General features: G+C 40.1%; 1 protein-coding gene and 1 long non-coding RNA gene across 3 annotated transcripts; one reads left to right on the forward strand and one right to left on the reverse strand.

The window, feature by feature from the left end:
- Positions 1-2,550: 2,550 nt before the first annotated feature.
- Positions 2,551-12,162, reverse strand: tbx2b (T-box transcription factor 2b). Of its 2 annotated transcripts, none has more exons than XM_074640024.1 (7): positions 11,308-12,162; positions 10,117-10,384; positions 8,476-8,622; positions 6,925-7,001; positions 6,506-6,675; positions 4,968-5,530; positions 2,551-4,457 (listed from the first exon to the last, which is right to left on the reverse strand). In XM_074640024.1, the coding sequence occupies exons 1-7, from the start codon at positions 11,673-11,675 to the stop codon at positions 4,008-4,010; spliced, it is 2,043 nt and encodes a 680-aa protein (XP_074496125.1). In that variant the 5' UTR covers positions 11,676-12,162; the 3' UTR covers positions 2,551-4,007. The 2 variants fall into 2 exon arrangements, with proteins under 2 accessions (XP_074496125.1, XP_074496124.1); XM_074640023.1 differs by having other exon boundaries at positions 6,506-6,693.
- A 168-nt stretch (positions 12,163-12,330) lies between these two features.
- LOC141770485 (uncharacterized) lies at positions 12,331-20,917 on the forward strand. The gene is made up of 3 exons (XR_012594572.1): positions 12,331-18,500; positions 19,602-20,435; positions 20,477-20,917. It is a non-coding gene; the product is annotated as an uncharacterized LOC141770485 (long non-coding RNA).
- Positions 20,918-21,641: the final 724 nt, after the last annotated feature.

The raw sequence follows: 21,641 nt of genomic DNA on the forward strand, positions 1-21,641 counted from the left end.
GTGTTATATTATTATATATTAAAACATTAGCTTATTATAATCGATGCATATACTGTATGCTGCACTTTGTTGTTGTATAGCTGGTCAAGCTGGTGCTATAGTTTGAACTACTTTACATACTTTTAGATATTTTATTCAATAACAAGTCATTGTAATCTTTTAAGGATATCATATGCTTTGTGTAAAATATGTATCTGTAGAATAACTATAGCGGTCGCATAAATGTAGTAAAAATTATTTGAAGTGTAGTAGAAGTATAAATAAACAAAAATAATTCTTAACAAGTGGTTAAGTAAATGTACTTGGTTACTTTCCACCAATAAATGTCATAACTTAATATATGGATTTATAAGCTAGAATACTGAATCTAATACTGAACCTATATTTCAATTTATGGCTATTTTATCACATGAATAATTGTAGAAATAAGAAGAGAGCAAGTTGTGTATGTGTAATGTGGGGCATGCTGACTGATGAGAAAGATGAGCAGATAGAAGGTGAAGGGCAGCCCTATGTCATGTTGTTTATAGCTTTCACACAGTAAAAAAAACAACAGGAAATGTGCTTGTTGGTCTTTCTGTGTGTAACTTCTTCTTCTGTTGGCCTACAAAACAAAAAGCTTAAATAACAAAATAGGCCTATACACTGATCATGTAACAAAGTTGTGAATAATCTTGGCCTTTTTCCCCCACGCCGTCACCAGTCATTAGTGATGATCCACGGGGCCTCCACAGGAGCCTATTGATCACTCATTGACTGATTGATTTAGACAAACACTTTTTTTCCTCTCCAGAGTGCGAGGTCGAGTCGCTCTCTCTCTGTTAATTGAAGATAACAGAGTGGGCAACAATGGCCCCCCGTAATAGAATGAGAGTTGTGTGATTATCGGACTGCAGAAAAGAAAAGAAAAATGAAGAAGCAGGAGGAGGAGGAGGAGGAGGAGGAGGAGGAGGGGGCTCTCTCTAATTAGGAAGCGGGGCGGTGTGGAGGCTGTGGCCGGCAGGCAGGCGACAGGCGCCGGGTCCCGGACAAAAGGCTGTCTGCTGCCCTAAACTCCCCCTGCTTAACCCTTTAAACCGAGACACACACAGTCCCACACAAGCATCAACACTTCGGTATACCAAACACTGAATCACTACTTTAAACATCAGGATTTTAAAGGATCAACACAAAAAGAATATGTATTTCTATAGCCGCTTACTGCATGTTTACACTCTGAATACCATGGCACATTTGACCCATTAAAAATACACAATATGACATATTTCCGCAAGTAAAAAAAAAACAGATTCAAAGTGGAATCCAGAATATACCAAACACTGAATCAGTACTTCAGGATTTTAAAGGAACAACACAAAAAGAAGATGTATTTCTAGTAATACTAGTTATGTTTAACATCTGAATATATTTGACCCATTAAAAAGACACAATATGACATAATATTTCCGCAAGTAAAACCATTATTCAAAGTGGAATCTAGAATATATCTGAGTGACAACACGAAAATAATATGTATTTCTAGTAATACTAGTATGTTTAACATCTGAATACCATGGCATATTTGACCCATTAAAATGACACAATATGACATAATATATTTCAGCAAGTAAAACCATTTTCAAAGTGGAATCCAGAATATACAGGCCGAATCTAAAGTGGAATGTATGTGTTCCAGAATGTATGTGTTCCAGAATATACAGTCTGAGTTCTACAACAGTGATAGAAGAGTTAAAGTCTCTCTGAGGCTGCAGAGGATGTGTGAGCGCAGCAGAGAAAGCTCTTCCTATAAATACTTACATTACTCGACTCTTTCTAAAAATACAGACGGCCACACAATACGAAAGGAAATGCTGATTGACGGTGACTGAGGACCTTCTCTAAATAGACTCTGGACGGCGGTGAATGCAGGAGACAGATTCCGATTGAACATAAATAATAAAAAATGACATACTGCTGGTACTACTACTACTACTACTACTACTACTACTACTACTACTACTACTACTACTACTGTTAACCAACTATAGCCTTATAAAAAATCAAAATAATATCATGAAGATGTCTTTCATTCTAACGGCCAATTAAAGCCTATCATGATAAGATATTATTTAACATTCACAGCTTTTATGCAAAATTTCTAGCCACATATTTCACCCATAAAAAAACTCCATTTCACCATATGATTTAAATGTATTTTAATGACCTGTGTGGATTAAAACCAATACGATTTTCTTATCAAATTCAACATACCACATGCACACTTTTACGTGTTAAATATTTGACCGACAGGGGGCGCTCCTGCCCCACATGTGTTTGTTTGTGTGTGTGTGTGTGTGTGCGTGTACTACAGTATGTGTGTGTGTGAAACCATAGATGACTTCATTTAAAAAAGAAAAGAAAATGCTTTATAAATTTGTACAGCTGTTTTGCTCTAATTAGATGATTATGACAACATTAAAAAATGATGATAATAATAATAATAATAATAATAATAATAATAATAATAATAATAATAACAACAGTGGTAGTAATAATAATAATAGTCGCCTGCAAGCTTTCAGCACAACGATTTTTTATTGAAATTGTGAGACAATCAAAAAAAAAAAAAAAAACCCGGACAACCAGCATAAAACAAGTACTTTCATCTTTAAATATATTTTTTTGAATAGATATGAATGATGCGCCCATAGGAGGAATTGCTTTGAATGTCTCCTGGCTGGAGTGAAATAACCTGAGGTGTTTTTTTGAATCCATGTGGAGCTCTTTTTTTTCTCTGTTCCTCTCTCTCTCTGTCGGTGGATGCAGACTAAAACATGGCACACACGTCACCTAAAAAAAATCAGCGATGCTTCATACACAGTTTTTCAAACCAACAAGCGCTAAATAGCTTTCATTTACAGTATATGTTCATGTAAAATGAGGGAGAGGAGGAGGAGGAGGAGGAGGGAAAAAAATAAGCAACAAGTTAAATTCGAAATATATACACGCTAATATACAGCCTTGAATAAATTAATACCAATTGCATATTCTTGGATCTTAGCTTTATTTACACAATTTTTCTTATCTTTAATTACATAAATAGTTCAGAAACATTTTTTTTTCTGGCATGAAATGATAAGCGGTCCTCTCTTTCTTTCTTTCTTCCTTTTCTTTCACCTTCATGCCTTTTTGAAATAATCAGGCCTAGAAAAAAAAGTTTTTGGATGCAGCTTGAGACCTGCCTGTCTGAGTAATGAGGCTCCTGTTCAGGGCTCGGTATTTCAAATCCAAAGCCTGGATGCTCAAAAAGGCTTCAAGTTAACCAAACTCAACACACACTCTTCGGTCTGTGGAGCTGCAGGCTCTCAGGCAGGTTTAGACGGGCCGATACTGGCCTTGTGTTGTAGTGGTCCACCTTCTGATATAATGGATATGATAAAGTTTGATTGCTTATATTTTTTGTAGTGGAATTGATCAGTGACACGTGCTTGAGCAGAAGTGGTCAGATTTTTAAAAATTTGTTTTATCATTATTTTTCATGGTCTAAAATGTGTTTATACTTTTTAATCTTTGCATATTTTTATATATTTACTTCATTTTTAAGTTTTGTATAATATTATTATTTTTAATTTATCAATGTAAGAATGTATCCCAGAGTTTCTATGTGGGTAAAAGCCTGCCCTTAAGTGCTGCTGACCCTAAAACACTGGGATGCAGGGGGAGAGTTTTTGGTGTCTGATGATGAGGTCGAAATGTTGTCTGACAGGCTTTCCACCCTCTCTAAACAGGTCCGCTCTGGAGGAAAACCCTCAATACTTGTGAATTTAAAAAGGTTAAATTGAATTATATGGACTCAATTTCTGTCTATCTGAAGCTTTGTTCCAAAAAAACACCAGTTATCTGCCTTCACATGGACCCATATCGGTCAAACCTCATCCCAGTCTCCCTTAATGTGCTGTACAGGACATTATGCACTTATAGTCCTCTGGTATTCAAGCCAAGTCTTCATCCCAAACAGAGAGTCTTCATCACTTGGGAGAGTCTGCCCTCGGGGAGGGCTCCCGCTGGCTCTCCAGGCCGCTCACCAGTCTCTGGATGCTTTGCAGCTCATTCACTGAGTCCTTCATGGAGGTTTTGGGAGATGCGGCCCTCCCGCCGCTCGACCCTCCTGTCTTGTGGTTGCTGTGGTGCTCCGGGGCTGGGCTGGTCTCCCTGCTGCCCGGTTTCGAGGATTCGGAGCCTGGGTTGAGGCTTCCCTGCAGGCCGGCGGTGAGCAGGGAGCTCTGAGGCAGCGACACTGGGAGCTGGTAGGGGTTGAAGCGGAGCCGGGGACGTGATGCGCTCAAGAAAGGGTTCCTGGAGAGTGGGTTGGAGGTGCTGGTGGCTGGGAGGGCTGAGGCCGAGGCCGCCGCTGCAGCCGCTGCCATGTAGGTGTAGGAGTATGGGAACAGTCCTCCGAATGGAGGCATGGGGATGCCCTGGAGTGTGCAAGAGGAAAGACACATCACTATTTCCATTCAAGTGATCTAATCAAATTAGTGATACATTTGTCCAACACATCAACAGTTCAGTTTCTTTAGATTTAGACTTATGAAGTATGAAAGTAAAAGCAACAAATGTTTTCTTATTTGGGGGATAAAATTCTTTTTACAAATAGTTTACCCCCACGGAAGCCTGATAACATGTTTAAAACATGAATTTGATGACTGTTTCTATTATCAAATCCTCATGTTTTAATGCTAACACTTTCTTAAAGTCCTAGATGTTTGCCTGCATCAAATACATGACATTTTTGCTCCACTGATCATGCTTATTTTCAGCACCAAATAAAACATATAGGTCTGATTGCCCTGTGACAGTTCTGGTCCTATACGGTCCCGTCTACACTCTTAACCCAAAGCTCCACTTTCCTGTCATGCTGATGTCAGCTCTGTGCTACAGGTGTACATGCAAACTACATCATTTTCTGGTCGGTTGACCTTCCTTACCTGAGAAGCGAGCATGTGCTGGGACAGATGGAACGGGAAGGGGTTTCCTCCTGCGCCCTGGGCGACGAGGCTGTTTTCCAAAGCACTTGCTCCGGATACAGAGGCCAATAGATGCCCCATGCCCATAGCAGAAAAGGCTCCAGGGGCCATGGCAAACTGCCCGGGGTGAAACAACAGCGGTGATCCGGCGCCCAGAGGGTTAAAGAACTGCTGACTGTGCAGGCCAGACAGAGCCAGGCTTTGTAAGTGGCCTGGGCTGAAGTGCGAGGGGCTCTCGGTCTGAACCATGAGAGGGGAGTAGGCCTCCTTAGTGGCACTAATGCCTCCGGACTCCGAGTCCTTTGTCAACACGTCCGTGGTGTCCTTCCTGTGCCTGCTCTCCGCTTTGTCCTTCTCAAGGTTCCTTACACTGAATAAGGAGTCATCCTTCTTTTCTGTGCTAGGCCTGTCCCTCACTCGCTCCTCACACCTGGAGCTGAACGGGGACACAGGTTCAGGTCCCGGGCTGTTGGGCTCGTCGTGATGCTCCAGCTCCTGCTCGCTGTCAGTGCACGTTTTCTCATCTGCATCACATGGAAACACAAAGAGGTGTGTAAGCAGAGTGTTTTAACAATCCTGAGCCCATCGCAGAAAAACACAACAATAACTGGGGCTTGTGTTGCCATTCTAGTTTCTGATAATGTTGCCACACTAGAATGGCAACTTAAGCCTGGTGGGACCCTTAAACTCTCAAAATCCACCCTGCACACTATAGACCATATGTTCACTCATTAGGAAATTAACATTTGGCCGGCATTTTGAATGTGGATTTAGTTTTTAAGAGCAAAATCCAAATAGCCTTTATATTATTTCTCAAATTGGGTAAAGCTTTTGAGCATGCAAACATCAACACATTTAAATGAATAACAGGACCCATTAACACTCATTTTAAGCTGTCATATAAATTAGTTTAAGGGAGGTAATGATGAGACCAAATACCAAAACCAGGTTAAATTTAAGACATTTACTTTTAAAATAAATGGAACTCAAATGTTGTTCAATTAGAAAATTTACATTTAAACGTGAATATTATTATTAGCACATTTCAGTCAAAATTAAAGTTTTAACATCTAAGAACAGTGAATATAATGTGTTTAGCTGTCGAACAATGTCATGTTCATGTATCATAAACTTACTGTAGATTAAATAATTTCTTGAAATAAAGCCAGAACAATGGGTGATCTTATAGGTGGAGTGGTTGACAGGTGTCCACTATAGTATGTAGTATGACCCTTTAAACATCCAAATAGGGTGCACATTACTGTGATATAATTATTTGATTATCCCTATTGTTATGAATGTACGTGAACGCATCTAAATGAATCAAACCTAATTCTATTTCTGCAGGAATAACAATTGATTCTCTTCATGTTTGCTGGTTATTTTCCTCCACCAGGTTACTCAGTATACACTGTATCACATTATAATACACCATCGTTATAACTCATAATAACGGCTCATAATGGGCCTGAAAAAACCAAAACAATAATGTTTCTCACCTCGACTGGGCCTGCTGAACCTCAGCGGGCTGCTATCGGCTCCCAGCGGAGAGTGAGCTGCGTCTCTGCCGGTCGGAGGATCACTGGACGAGGCGTCCGAGTCTGCGCCTTCACGGTCCGCCTTGCACTGGTCCTCATACATCCGCAGCGACGGCATGGTCAGCTGTTTCCTGTCCGTAAGTAGCGTTCTTTATTAATAAAAAATAATAAAAAATTTTAAAAATAATAATAATAATAATAATGATAATGGTAATAATAGTAATAATAATAATAATAATAATAATGACAATAATAATAATAAACGGTGGTTTGAAATATTGTAACGCTCTGACACAATGACCTTACAGAACAAAAATATGGTGGACACACACACACACACACACACACACACACACACGCACACACACAGGTGTTTTTACCTTTTCTCTCTCCGTCCATTCCCCGTGTCTCTGAATCCTTTGGCAAAAGGGTTGTTGTCAATCTTCAGCTGCGTTATCTGATAAAAAACAAAAATGCAAGGTGAGAATAAAATGTGAGAGGATATAGGAAACAGAATAACAACATATATATATATCCACACTGCTTGAGCCCCATTGTCTTCACCTGCCTATATTTGTGACACAACAACGTGTTTGGATGATAAACACACACAGAAAGAAACCAGCGTGTTGGGTGGGCCTCCTCTCGGATTTGCATTATTAATAAAAGCATAATGATGGGGCGTTATTCTCATAGGCCCCTGGAGAGAAATTCTGCCACGAAATAGTCCTCTATGGGGCCACGCACACACACACACACGCCTCTGTTACCCCAGACAAAAAAAAAAAGGCAGAGGGAACAATACTTGAACAGATGACTATCATATCAATATTTAATAATGTGGTTTGGATCGCTGATGTGGAAGAGGCCGGTGTGTGGCTCCACGTATATTGGGACACTTCTTCAGCATCTTTCTGGCTCCTGGAGACCTCGTGGCCCCTTGAACAAGACGCTTCAGGCGTTTGGCCATTTGAGCAGAGAGAGTGTCTTACAGCATCTGTCCACTGTGGCTGCAGGGTGACCATGCAGCCTTTTTAAATGCTCTAATCGATGGTGACTCTTTGCCATAAACTTTTACAAGACACCCACCTCACCTCCTCACCTCCTCACCTCCTCACCCAGAGCCTCCCCCTGGACACAACCTCCAATTAGCTTCATGGAGGAGGATAACGAGTCAGCGAAGGGGCTAATAATAATGCCATCAAATATTCAAATATGCAGTTTTTTTTAAAATGGTTAAACATTTAATATTTTATTGAAATAATTTAAAAAGTGCTATATACATAAAATGTATTATTATTATTATTACTATTATTTCATAATTCTTTTTTTTTGAGCAGACAAAAAAATAAAATAAAATATGAATAAGAAATTAATAAAAACAGCACGTCTGCCATGTTTGCTGCTGTATCACAAACACACTCTCCACAATTATTGAAATAATTGAAAAGCGCTATATACATAAAATATATTATTATTATTACTATTATTTTATAATATTATAATTTTTTTGAGCAAACAAAAAAATAAAATAAAATAATAATAAAAAATATTAAAAAAAAACAGCACGTCTGCCATGTTTGCTGCTGTATCACAACTCTCCACATTTATACGCCTAATTTATATTCTTGGTCAAGGTAATAGGCCATTTATAGCCCGTGAATATAGCAGATAACACCACTTTGAATTTGACTACACCCACGAGTCCATGTAGGCAAAATACAAATCATAAAAAAAAAAAATAAAGTGGGACATGGGAGTCCTCTGCAGGGAAATTAGGCGACCTACAAAATCAGATTAAGTCTTCGGGGGTTGTTGGTGGTGGTGGTGTTGGTGGGGGGAGGGGACGCATGTAGGACATTTATTATTATTATGCAAAGTATAGCAGCCATATTAGAGGCAGTTGGTTGAGTGTGAACACAGTGACTCACCTTGTCGTTCTGATATGCTGTCACAGCCACGAACTCGGTCTCTGGGAACACGTAGGTCCTGAAGGTGCTGTAAGGGAGCTTCAGGATGTCGTTGGCCCGCACTATGTGGAACCGGGGCTGGTACTTGTGCATGGAGTTCAGGATAGTCTGGACCAACGCACACAAAAACACCCAGCTTTGGAGTGAATATCACTGTATATTATGTCTATCCTCCACATTAAACCCTCGACACACTATATAGACAGAAATATGTTGACGCGCGGATCATGCAGCAGCGCATTGTTATTGATGCTCTTATAATTACTGTGTGAGCAGACTTGTCTGTAATTAGTGCGGGGCAAAGGGAAAACCCTGACCAGGCCACACATGTTGTGCTGTATTCAGAATCACAGCAAAAAAAAAATGTGATTTGATCCAGTACAATTTTCCCTCTCATTCATTTAAAATTGCCACAAACACTAAAGTCACTTTATACCAGCCTTGAGCTCGAGGCAGGACTATAGAGAGCACCAAAGACTTAACATGCATTTTTAACATAAAACATCTTTTTTTAATTCCCCCCAAAAAATAAGCCAGACACATTGAGGCAATCGAATGCTATGAATACGCGGATAGTGTTAATTCCGGATAGTTCGAATATTCGAATATTACAAATACAAATCTTTACAACTTAAACACGACACATAAGCAGCATAAATGAGCTAATATAAGACCCATACATGAATAGAAATCCTCCCTGTAACCGATTGCAAATTATTTAGACTGACATGTAAATGTTGAATTTGTTTCCACAGTCGGAAGGTCATTCTCTTTTTTCAGACATTTATTATTTACTCATATTGCTCTTCATTTCTTTTGGGGTTGGTGCATATTATTATTAAACTGGTAAAATAATGGCCTAATGTTATACTATACTATACTATACTATACTATACTATACTATACTATTAGGTTACAGGCTGGAGGAGATATCATGTCCTCTGTGACCCCTCCAGCCTTGCCAACACACAGCTCAGCCATTATGTTTGTTTGTTTTCATTATTATAGTACAACTCCGGTTAAAATAATGAATAAATAAAGCAAGATAGCCTAATAGAGCCGTGGTCTTACAGCCCTGAGCTGCTGCAGAGAGCCGGGCCTGGTGGAGGTGGAGGAGGTTTGGGGGGTTTTGAAGGTTTGGCTGATACTATTCTGGAGAAACATAAGCTCCGTGTATGTCAGCGGCAGTAGGAAGTCAAGTGGCGACAAAGTGTCAACAGCTTTGTGCGTAAAGGTGTCCAACAACATAAATGCATAGGCCTATAAACCATCTTTAACTATTATTTTGTAACGCACTTATTCTACATGTATTTCTTTGTCTCATGCGCTCTTTTAGTTCTCCATACATCATCGTTTCTCTGCTCAGCTATGAGCTCTGTTTTTATTTATTTTCCATTTCCCCTCCTGTCTGTTTCTTATTATTATTTTTTTTGCTGCTGCGACGACCCACTTTCCACCATAGAGCCTATGCTTCATAAAAAAATCATCTGATCTTAAAAAACAGCTAAAAACAGCCTGCCAAAACACCTCATGCAGCATGTATATAAGTAAAAAAAAAAAGTCTCTGCTAAAGAGAGAAAAAAAACACCTCTCAGTACTTACAAATCCGTGTTTGTCTGAAATGTTGTTGGTCAGTTTGAGTTTGTGGAAAGCAACAGGCTTGGCCATCCACTGCTCTCCGGTGGCCGGGCTGTCCGGGTGGATGTACATCCTCTTGGGCATCTCCGGATCGGCCTTACCGGCCACCATCCAGCGGGAGTTGTGGAACTTGTAGCGGCAGTCGTCCGCAGCCACGATGTCCATCAGCAGGATGTATTTGGCTTTTTTATCAAGTCCGTTTATTCGCACTTTGAACGGAGGGAACATCCTCCTACAGAGGAAAGAAAAAACACACAAATGGTGAAGTCAACACGCCGTGATCCAACCACAACATGAGATTATCATACAAGAAGACTTGGACACATTTGGACACCAAAAGAGGCGCAGAAAAACATACTGCGCTCAGACAAAAGGAAATATTGTAATTGTCAGATATTATTCTCTAGTGTTGCGCACAATTAGGCGACAGCAAAAACCATAGTGTGTTTCTCTCTGTGTGTGTGTCTGTGGTGTGTGTGTGTGTGTATGTGTGTGTTGTCCAAACCCCACACTACAAATCTGAGCAGTATATTTATGACCACACCACTTCACGTCTCTGCTTTTTTTTTTTTTTTTGAAGTGACAGCCTGTTTATAAAACCCAGAAGCGCTGCTGCCTCAACAGAATGCAGTTTTTGGGAGATAAAAAATGATTTAAAAAAAACCTAGGTCACATTTCACCCCCCCCAGAAAATATCCCAAATATATACTCTGATCAGTCTGGAAAATATGTCATAAATATTTAAAAAAATAAATTTACGTTTTTATTCATTTACATACTATACTACTATATACTATATACGTCTATAAATGAAGCCAGCTTTAACTCCCAAAATGTGGGACTGGAACTCCATTTAAAAACAATATATGTAGTGCATTTTTAAATGTAGTATTATACATAATACTACAAGTATACACAATGGCATGTTCTTGCATTATATAGCGTTTTTAGTGTATCTTTATTTATTGTGGAACAGGTTAATAATCTGGGGGAAATAAAAAACCTAATAGCAGGCCTTATACACACGCAATTTAACAAATAAATGCTGCTCTAAACGTTTGGCTCATTCTATATATATACACACACAGAGATAAACTGTTTTTAAAATAGTAAATAATATATTGTCGGGTATTTTTCCCGGTGGTAAATCCTTACCTTCCGGACTTGGTAATAACCATCTCCGTTCCAAGTTTATGAAATTGGTCCCACAGATCCTTGGCTTCCAGTGTAACTTTGGGGTCGTCGTCCACCTCCTCCTCTGGCTCCAGGCTCTTCATGCTGCGCAGATGAGCCGCCTGATGGTGGCTGAGAGCCGGGTGGAGCCCAGCAGCCTCCGCCGCCCCGGCCAGGCCGTGGTGATCCGTCATGGGCTTGTTGGTGAGCGCTCCGGGAGGCAGACTGAGCGCCGGGAAGAAGGAGGGCTGCGCGGCCGCTAGGAAGGCGGACATGGGGAAGTCGGTCGCCCGGTGTGCGTGGAAAGGGTGATAAGCCATTGCAGTCCCTGTGAAAACTGGATCTCTCATCGGTGCATCCACAAAAAAAGCGAAATAATGGAGATTTTTTTAGTGGTATTTCCCCCCTCCCCAAAAAAAACCAGAAGCCAGTGTATATAGGTCCGCGCTTCGAGGAGCAGTTCTGTAAAGCGGTATACAAGAACAGCCTTGTCAAACACACGGTGCGTAAAAGAAAATAGCCCAGAGTTGTTGATGATGTTGCTTTTTCTCCTTCAGGTTTCTTCCTCCCGCCGGAGTCCTTCAGTAGAAGAAGCGGCGCTGTGAAGGCAGAGCCCGGCTGCTGCTGCTCAGTGCGCCTCTCTTAGAAATAAGCTGTTCCTCTGCTTCTTCAGTCATCCCACACTGACTGGAGAGATGTGGCCGCGTTCACTGCAGATCTGTGACTATCTCACATGTCCTTCCTGCCTCCATCCACCAACACACTAATGAACCAAGCCCCTTTGATTGCTGATTTTACGCTTTCTGGACCAATTGTGGGCCCCTATAGGCGTGGTTCTGACAGCTCCGGCCAGCAGACTCTATAAGGGAGGGGTGGATAAGAAGGTGTCGGAAGCATTAGCAGTAAGAAAACATGTCAACAGAATAAAATATTAACCAATGACAGGAAGGGATCGGGAAATCCCACCCCCATTTTTCCAAAAGCCAACACCGGGTCAGCCCTCAGTTTCTTGGCCGGTGGAGGCATCACCTCTCTCGGCTTGCGTTTTTTACGCCTCCGGAGAAACCAGCCTGCATGTCCACACAGAGTCACTGTCTTTAATACTCACCTTTAATACAGAGGAACAGCGCCAGTTCTCCACGTTTACCACTGTCTTGTTATAGAACAACTCACAACAGTAGTAGTAGTAGGCTCAATCCAACGACTCGCAGCAGCTCAATGCTCTGCGCATTCCGGAGAGATTTATTTCTAAGGAGCTGCTTCTCGGTCGTTCTCTATAATAACAAAGTAATTATTCATGTTATCGGCTGTTTTGACGCGTAAAGGCTGGATTTGCCTTACATTATAGCTCTGGCTATCTTATGTTAGCCGTGCGTATACTAACTCCAGCTCTCATAACAGCTTCCCCAGGCAGCCGAGAGCCATTTATCTGCGCGTTTTTCCTGATCGAGCTGACTGGAAGGCAGCAGCAGCAGCAGCAACAGCAGCAACAGCAGCAGTAATAAAGAGAGTCAAGGCTGGAAAAGACAAACCCAGATGCTGCGTGGAGGAAAAAGAGGAAACCAGATGAATGATGATGAGTGCATTTTTGAGAGAGAAATCAGGGAGAAAGAAGGAAAGCGGTGAGTGCTCACTTATGATACAAACTCTTCCTTGTTTGGACGCAAATAAAAGTGACATTTCTTGGGACACTCTTGGCATATTTAGGTTTTGTATTTTTTTTAAATGAGGCTAAATATTATTATTGTCAGTGCAGTTCTGGAGTATTCCTGCTGTCACATTGCTGTTAGTGATTTTTTGTAAGCGATGAGATGATTTAGTGCTGAGGGCAGGCCGTGGTAGTGCGTAATCTTGGACAGGTTGTATTTGGTCCAAACCAAGGACAGGGCGCAGCTCTTGATTAACTTGGACTCAGTTTTGTTAAAGAGCCGCTCGGCGCCAGTCGGCTGATGCGACACAATAAGAACAATCTCTTGTCTCTTTCTTTATATTCACCCTGAAGTCGTGCATGATGTGCGATGCCCCTCCGGCTCCACCATCAACAGCCTCATCTGCTCCACTTTTTTTCTGCCTCGGTCATGACTCGGTGTCAGATGTGATTTTGTTTTTCTTTTTTTTTTTTGGATAAACAGCTGTTCTCTCCGGGCAAGAAAAGGAACCGTGTTTCGTGGGCCCACAGGCGACAAAAACTGAAACAAAAAGTGATAATCCTTCTGAATGAGACTGTCATGCGCATTTCCTATTAACCCCTTCAACTTGGCGCCTCTGTGTCTCTTCCGCTGTCAGGCAACACACAAAACTCTTTAAAAAAAAGTCTTGAATAATATTTATAAACTCCTTATTATTAATATATTAAGTCCACCTATTCCTTTCCTAATCGGTCGCTATACAGGGCTGTAAAAACAATCAAATAAAGACAAAAAGGTGCAAAACATGATACATTTGACTTCAGGACATCTCTGACTACATACATGCTGAAAAGCAAACATTTTTACGTATTAATTTAGATATTTTCCAAAGTGAAAGTACCTAGAAGTGTATGATTCAACTTTTTCCCATTGTCTAGTGTTAAAAAAGTTAACAAAAATCACAATAAATCGTAATATCGATATAATTTCTTTATCCTTAAATGCGACTCCCCAAAAAATGCAACTCCAGTTTTCAGGAGTCAGGACTTGTGTGTCAGATGCAGCATGCATAATATGTGATTTATAGGAGCATGCAATGTTGGCACATCCTGTTATGTTACACACTTGTTGCTCGGCTTCCATCAGATTGCTACAGCCACGCGTAAAGAGAGTCAGCAGGCCAGACAGGAGCAGCTACAGCAACAACAGAGTTCACTATATACCTGAATGAAGCCAAAACAGTTTCCAGGAAACACACATCAGACCAGACACATAAGTCCCATAGAGCATCAACTGTTTCACACAGTGGAGGCATCAATAGCAGAGTCAGACAAAAAAAAAAGTATTTTCAGTCAGCCAGGTAGATGGTGGAAATAAATGCCAGGAGATTTCACACGAGAATCAGAATCAGAATCAGAATCAGAATGGTGTTTATTGCCAGGTGTAAGAGGTATACACTAGGAATTTGCTTTGGTTTTGTTGGTGCAAGTTAAACAGTATAATAACAAAAGAATAGATAAAAACGTTAGAATAAAATAAGAATAAAAAAATAAATAATAGAATATAAAATCATCAAGCATGTCTTGCACATATATACCTCACAGTTTTCCTCAGAGTTATATATTGTGGAGTGTGTATCTGCTATAATCTGGCCGGACAGCTGACTTGTTTGTAACACTGCTCTTTCAGATTTTATGAAATGGTTAGGTGGAGATGTAGCAGTGGCGGCAAGTTGGACAAGAGTTTTTGAAGCTGCATGCACTGAGCTTCACTACATGGGGAGAAAAAAAAAAACAGATTAGCAACATATGGAGGTGGATAACGGTTTTTCTGCCGGAATACTCAACTGGATAATTGTATAAACAATTGCTTGTGCAAATTAGTCACCATTTATTTGTTCTGTGCCGTCAACGGTACAGAAATCACCATTACGCGCGATTTAAAAGTCATTAAGTCGAGAGAAGGACTGCTCTGAGATCTACATGAGCACTGTGCTGATGGCTTAACACATTCTCTGTGTTGGGGATTAATGCAAGCAGACAGTGAATTTGCTCCTTAGACTTGTTCTTTGGGAATGTGAGGAAAAGCAATCATCATGAAGGGTAAAAGATGCGTAAAATGGAGTGGAAACATTTCTAAAACAGGAACATATTCAGAAGTCTTTGTACCCAATTTTCTCCTATTGGTAGTTTAGATAATTTATGATATTGTCAAAAGAAATGAGTAAAAACAGGCAAGTCTGGATCTTAAATTTGAGATATTTTATGAAAAGAGTTGTCAGTCATCATGTGAGCTGGAGTTGTATAGGCCTATTTAAAAGTGCATTAAATGCTTGCATCACGCTTTTCCATACAGTAGGAAGTTGACCCAAGCTTTTTCTGTGTCCTTGATCTGTCCGCTCAATACAATACAATATGCAGCTGCAGATGTGAAAATGAAAATGTGCGTAAAAGGCGTCTTGATGGTGAAGGTGATTTGGCCCATGTGTCAGCGATCCGGCCCAAAGGCGCTCTAATTACAACATAACGGGGGCACTTTTTGCGCCATATTCGTCTATAATCGAGTATTGTTATTTTCTTCCTCCCCTTTCGACATTGTTCCTTTCTTCCTTTTTATCTCTCCATCTTCTCCTCCCATCTCCCTGCATCATCTCTCCGGCTATATTTAGCGGCTAGACTGAGGCCTTGGCGCCAGACCGTTTAAGACCTGTCAAAGTCCCTCATATTTCCCCTTGTCACATGGAAACCCGGCGACCAGCGGCCCTCTCCTCCTCCTCCTCCTCCTTTTTTTCTTCTCCTTCTCCTCCCTCATCCTCTTCGCACAGCTACCAGCAGCCTCCTCCTCCTCCTCCTCCTCCTCCTCCTCCTCCTCTCCTCCTCTCCTTCTTCTCCTCCAGCTCCTCTACAGTTCACTCTGCTAAATGAAACATATCAGTTCTCACTTGTAGGAAAGGCACAATGTTTCCTCAACCACTCCCAACACACACACACACACACACACACACACACACACACACACACACACACACACACACACACACACACACACACACACACTGAACCACTTGGTTGGAACAATACCATGACAGAAAAGAAGTGTTTTGGGACCAGACTAATACCTGATGCATCCCAGCTCTTCCATAAAACAACATTTTTTATTTTTTTTTTACTTACTGAGCACGACTTCATGACAAACTCAATCATAAACTACAACCACTCATATCCAGCTACCTTTCAGCCCCTAAAGCCTGTTTGACCCTCCTATTCTCACAGCCATGTACATCTGAACTGCAGCGCCTGCAGTGCTGTATGGTGGCTGTGGTGGGTGCATCTGTCTGACTGACAGGTAAACCACCAGGTGGGGGCGCTATAGTGACCCAGGGGAGCCAGAGGAGAGTGACACAGAGCTGTCTGTCTGTCACATCCACAACAGGCGTTACAGCAGACAACCACTCGATGCTCTATAGACGCTACAGCAGCACAGTCTGGTCAGGTTTAATCTCATGTTTGGATTTGAATTATTGTTCGACTCTTTAATATATATATATATATGTATATATATATGTATATATGAAAGAAAGAAAGAGAGAGAATGTATGAAAATCGTTGCAATGTAAAGAGTGTACTGCTATATATAACTTATTGTGCTAAGGAGACTCGAGCACCCTTGGGTGGCCCTGCGTCCCACTTTTCTAGCCGCCGATGAGAAGTAAAAACAGTTTGGCCACAGGTGACTGGATGCATGACGCACTGCAGAATTGTGTGATAGGTATGTGCCAAACACGATCACTGGATGTGATGCGTGCTTCCAATATATATTTATATCACAATGACATTAACTACTGTCATTACTGTCAGTTTTTTTTTATCCTTGCAGCCTTATCGAAAAAAATTCCCTGTGTTGTCGGTTGCTGGTTGGAGGTGACCTTCCCGTTGTGCCTTTGAGCACAGATAAGGGCCCCACACCTCCGTCAGGTGCCCTGTATCGACACAAGAGGACTTGATTTGAAATCACCAATAGATTTATTAAGAGTATTTAAAAAAAAAAAAAATTAGATTTGTGTATCAAATTTTAATAAAATAAAAAAAAAATTTGATCCCATTGAATCATCTTCTTATAAATCTCTGTCACGCAAATATCCTGTGTAGACTGAAAACGGCCGTTATTAATGCTGTTGGGAAATTATTTTTAATTCTGCAAAAACAAAAAGGCCTCCGCACAAACGAGTCTGCTTAAAACCCGATTTTTTTTTAATTTTGAATTTTTTTTGAAAATAGATTGTTGCATTTTTGTATTCAACCACCTCTCTGTAAATGCATTTATTTGAGAGATATTTTTCTGTACGGGATTCACAAACATCCTTAATTTAATCGATCAAACCGATCAGTTAAAATCCTTCCTTTTATTAGGTTTTTCTGTGTATATTTTTAACCTCATGTGTACGCCTGCGAGTTTAAAGTAACATTTAAACGTCAACTGCGCAGTTGTTTTATCTGTGCCAAACGGATGAAAGAGGAGGATTAACGTTACACCTCCTGCATGTTTTCAACTCGTTCTTAATCAGGAAAACGTTTAAGCGTCGGCTTTTTAATATCATGCAGCTGACAATATTTATTACTATTTCATGTTCGTTGAGACACTTTTTTTTTTTTTTTAACAAGCAAAATAATCTTTTGTGTGCTTGCAGATGTGTTGACAGCGTGGAGAAATTGAATTAGCAGCTGCAGCGCTGAGAACATTGAATCATATTATAGGAGCGCAGCAGCAGAGAGGCAGAGAGGAAGCTACCTACCTGCAGCCTGCAGGCCGGAGGGAGACGCGTCTTACCTCCACAAACAACACGGAGGAGACACTACATGTCAGACAACATCATGACATCAAATTTAACTTCCCATCAGGAAAAAGTCTTAGTTTCGATTTCATATATCATATTTAGTGTTTGATTCTTGTCAAAACCCCCCAGTATAATCGGTACAATAACATTTGTAATTTTAAAAACACTCATACGTGAAATTACTCAAAGATAGGCTATGAAAATAGTGAGGTTTCAACAAGCTTCAAATTAGGTTGCGATTAAATATGATTGCAAAATCCGATCTAATTATTTAGTTACTTCAAGACGCAGAGGAACATAATCAAACATCTGCAAGTGTTATCATGCAGTAAATAATGTGCAAATGCAAATAACCGTGCCTCCCTTAAAATCAGATTATGTCGCACACTATGAATTAATGACTTTAAAACTGAGTTTAGGTTTAAGTTTATCCCTGCTTCCTCTTCAGTACAGGTAAGTGTTTTATAAATCACATAAACCTGAAAAACAGCACTGACATTGATTCATGTGTTTCTTGAAGGATAAATGTGGGGGGATGAGATGAACCTGAAGCTGATCCAGAAAAAAAAAAAAAATCCTGCTCATGTTCCTGATTCAAATCTTATCTCCTTCCGACCTCCCAGCAGCCCGCTGAACTCCGATCAGTGAGCACATCTCCGGCTTTGTCTTGGACATTTTACACTGTATACAGGTCTTGACACACTTGATGGTGAGTTTTAGTTGGTAACAAAGCTGTCTCTGTGCCATGTGACTCTAAACATGTGGTTCAAGGAGGACCTCTTCCTGGAGGTGCCTACAGGAGCTGTAGAAAAAAGGGCACAACATTACATTTCAGCATCATTTAAATTAAGATTTTAGACTGTTGAACTATTTAGATTTACAGTTAAAACTTGATCTACCTGCAGTCTAATGGGGGGTTTAGGATCCAAGTCATGGACTAAAAATGGCCTTGGGCCTAGTGTGTCAGTGTGTGAGTTTTCTGCAGCAGCTGATCAGCACCTTTAAAGCTGAAGTAGGCGAGATTGGAACAAATATGATTACAAATAAGTTATTTTTATAAAACTGTCGCTATATCGTGACAGTAGTAGTACAAAATCCTGCTGGTATCCTCCGGTGTCCTAACGGCATCTGCAAGATTTCACAGACCGAAGGAAAACAAGCAGTAAGAGCTGATCTGAGGTCTGCCGTCTCTGAGCAGCTGTCAATCACTCGCAAACTAACGCTGATCAAATATGAATCAATATTATGTTACGTTAATGCCTATTTCTCGCCTCAAATGTTTTCATCTTGTAGTGTACGGTTTAGCTGTAAAATGAGAAAGTTTGTGACGCCGCCGCCATTGTGAAATCTGGTGAAGGAACGCCAAGTTCTGGTCACATGACTGGAGCACAGCCAATAGGAACGCTCTCTCAATGAAATGACCTGTGATTGGTCAAAGTCGATTTGTTAGTCTGAAAACAGAGCCATGATGAGGTGCAGAAGTCCAGTTATCTCTCAGAGCACTTGAATTACAATATATGATGAAAGGTTATTATTGAAGTTTTGCCCAATGAGGCCAACAATATATCAATGAATGAATCATTGGAATCATAAAAGAAGAATAGCAGATCTTTGTGACATATCTCTCTAAATTATATTATCATTATTCTAAATAATGTAGTTCAGAAAATTTAATATTATTCATTTAACTCAAAATGAACTTGTGTGGTTACTCTAAACCTTTTAACACATTGTATGTCATGTAGCAGTTCAGGTATTGAAGTCCAGGCCCTCCTGGAGCACTGTGTGTTTCTAATCAGTCTCTCCATTCACAGGGCCGTGGTGGTGTTCAGTGTGAAGACGATGATGGTAAAACATGCAGGAATCATCTAAGGTAAGTTCCCAGACACAGTGAATTTTGAGTGGCAGAGAAAAGTCATTACTCAAAGTGCCTGGTATAGTTGAGTCCTTGCATTAGCTGCTCATCTTCTTCTTTGTTTTTTGTCATTTTTTCAACCAAAATGACTTTGATTTTTAAGATTTTTTTTTAAATAACCATTTTTACATATTTACAAAAGAAAGAAATTAATATACAGTAGAGGATAATCTCCTAGAATTGTGTGTATTTTAACAGCAGCCACCTCTACATCCATCAGAAGACAGATCTTTTACATCTCAACTTCTAAATCAACCAGGGAGATATTTCTGCTGGTTGCTTTTGAGAAATGAAGCTATAGCAGGAGGTCTGGGAGGTTCTTCTATTCAGTAAAGTCTCTAAATAGGAAACAATGGATGATGGATGGTACCATGTGGGCTGCACTTGAAACTAGAGATTGCTACCTGGTCACGCTACATTAACTTGATGATAACTTTGAAACGTACAAACACAATATTTATTATAATTAAAGTACCAGTCTTATTGGCAGGCTGCTGGACCTGCTGGCATTTAACAATGCTAAGGCTAAACTGTTAACATGGAGCCCACCATTGTTTAGCATAGTAGGATAAATGTGAATGGAGCCTACTATCATTCAACTATGCTAAGCTGCTATAGCATCACAGTGTAGGCCAGGGGTCAGCAACCTTTACTATCAAAAGAGCCATTTTAGGCAAAACATTTTAGTCGTAATGTTACGAGAATAATGTCATAACTTTACGAGAAAAAAGTCGTAATTTTACGAGAATAAAGTCATAACTTTACAAGAAAAAGAGTCATGTTACGAGAATAAAATCATAACTTTACGAGAAAAGAAGTTGTAATATTATGAGAATAAAGTCAGAACTTTACGAGAAAAAAAGTCGTAATGTTACGAAAATAAAATCTTAACTTTATGAGAAAAAAAGTCGTAATAGAACGAGAATAAAGCCATAACTTTACGAGAAAAAAAGTCGTAATATTACGAGAATAAAGTCATAACTTTGAGTGAAAAAAGGAAACAACGCGTAAAATTTCTACTTTATAATATTATGACTTTATTCTTATAATACTACGACTTTTTTTCTCGTAATATTACGACTTTATTCTGGAAATCTCAGATTTATTTTTTTGCTCAATGTGGCCCTAATACTTCGTCGTACCGTTGTACCGTCATACCATAGACCTAAAAATGAAAATGTAAACAAAAAAACAGATATTCATTTCCACAATTTTTTTTTAAAAATCCACAGCATTTGGCTCCTGATCCGCAGGTTGCAGACCCCTGGTGTAGGCTATGCAATAACTGTTAGAATGCCTTGTTCCAGTCAGATGTTTCCAGTTAAAATGCCCAAACTCTGGATCAGTTCTTTCCAACTGAGCTAATTCTAATGTTTTGTAGTGACCCCCATGCTAAATCCAGGAGAATCAGTGTGACTCTCACACTTGTTGGGCTTTTTGCTTTTATTGCTATAGTGACAGTGATAGTTATGAAAGGGGAGGGAGACAGGGGATGACATGCAGCAAAGGGCCACAGGTCAGATTCAAATCCCAAAGCATATTCAGTTAGTCCTAAAACGATTGATAAGCGCTCAGTTTGCTGCCATGTTTCTCGGTCGGAAGATCACAAGTTTGGACTCAACATCGAACGGTTCCACCGCACATCTCATAGCAGGATGTTGGATGTATGACCTGGGGAGTTTTCTTCATGTACATCAGTGAATCAGTGAGTAGGGATTTACTGTTGTGCCCAGTGACTCTAACAGGACACGTCTTTGCTATAGAATACACTGTTATACGTATAAAGCTCGGTTTATAAGAATTTCTTCTCAAAATCAATACATAGATAACTGTGCCCAGGTTTCTCCCCATTTATTGCCATCACCAAGTCTGCTAGTTACAAATTACCAAATGTAAAAATTCATTTTAAACTGACAGGATGTGTTTCAGTTTTCAGGTT

This window comes from Sebastes fasciatus, chromosome 7 (genome assembly GCF_043250625.1).
Source record: "Sebastes fasciatus isolate fSebFas1 chromosome 7, fSebFas1.pri, whole genome shotgun sequence".
Classification (NCBI taxonomy): Eukaryota; Metazoa; Chordata; class Actinopteri; order Perciformes; family Sebastidae; genus Sebastes; species Sebastes fasciatus.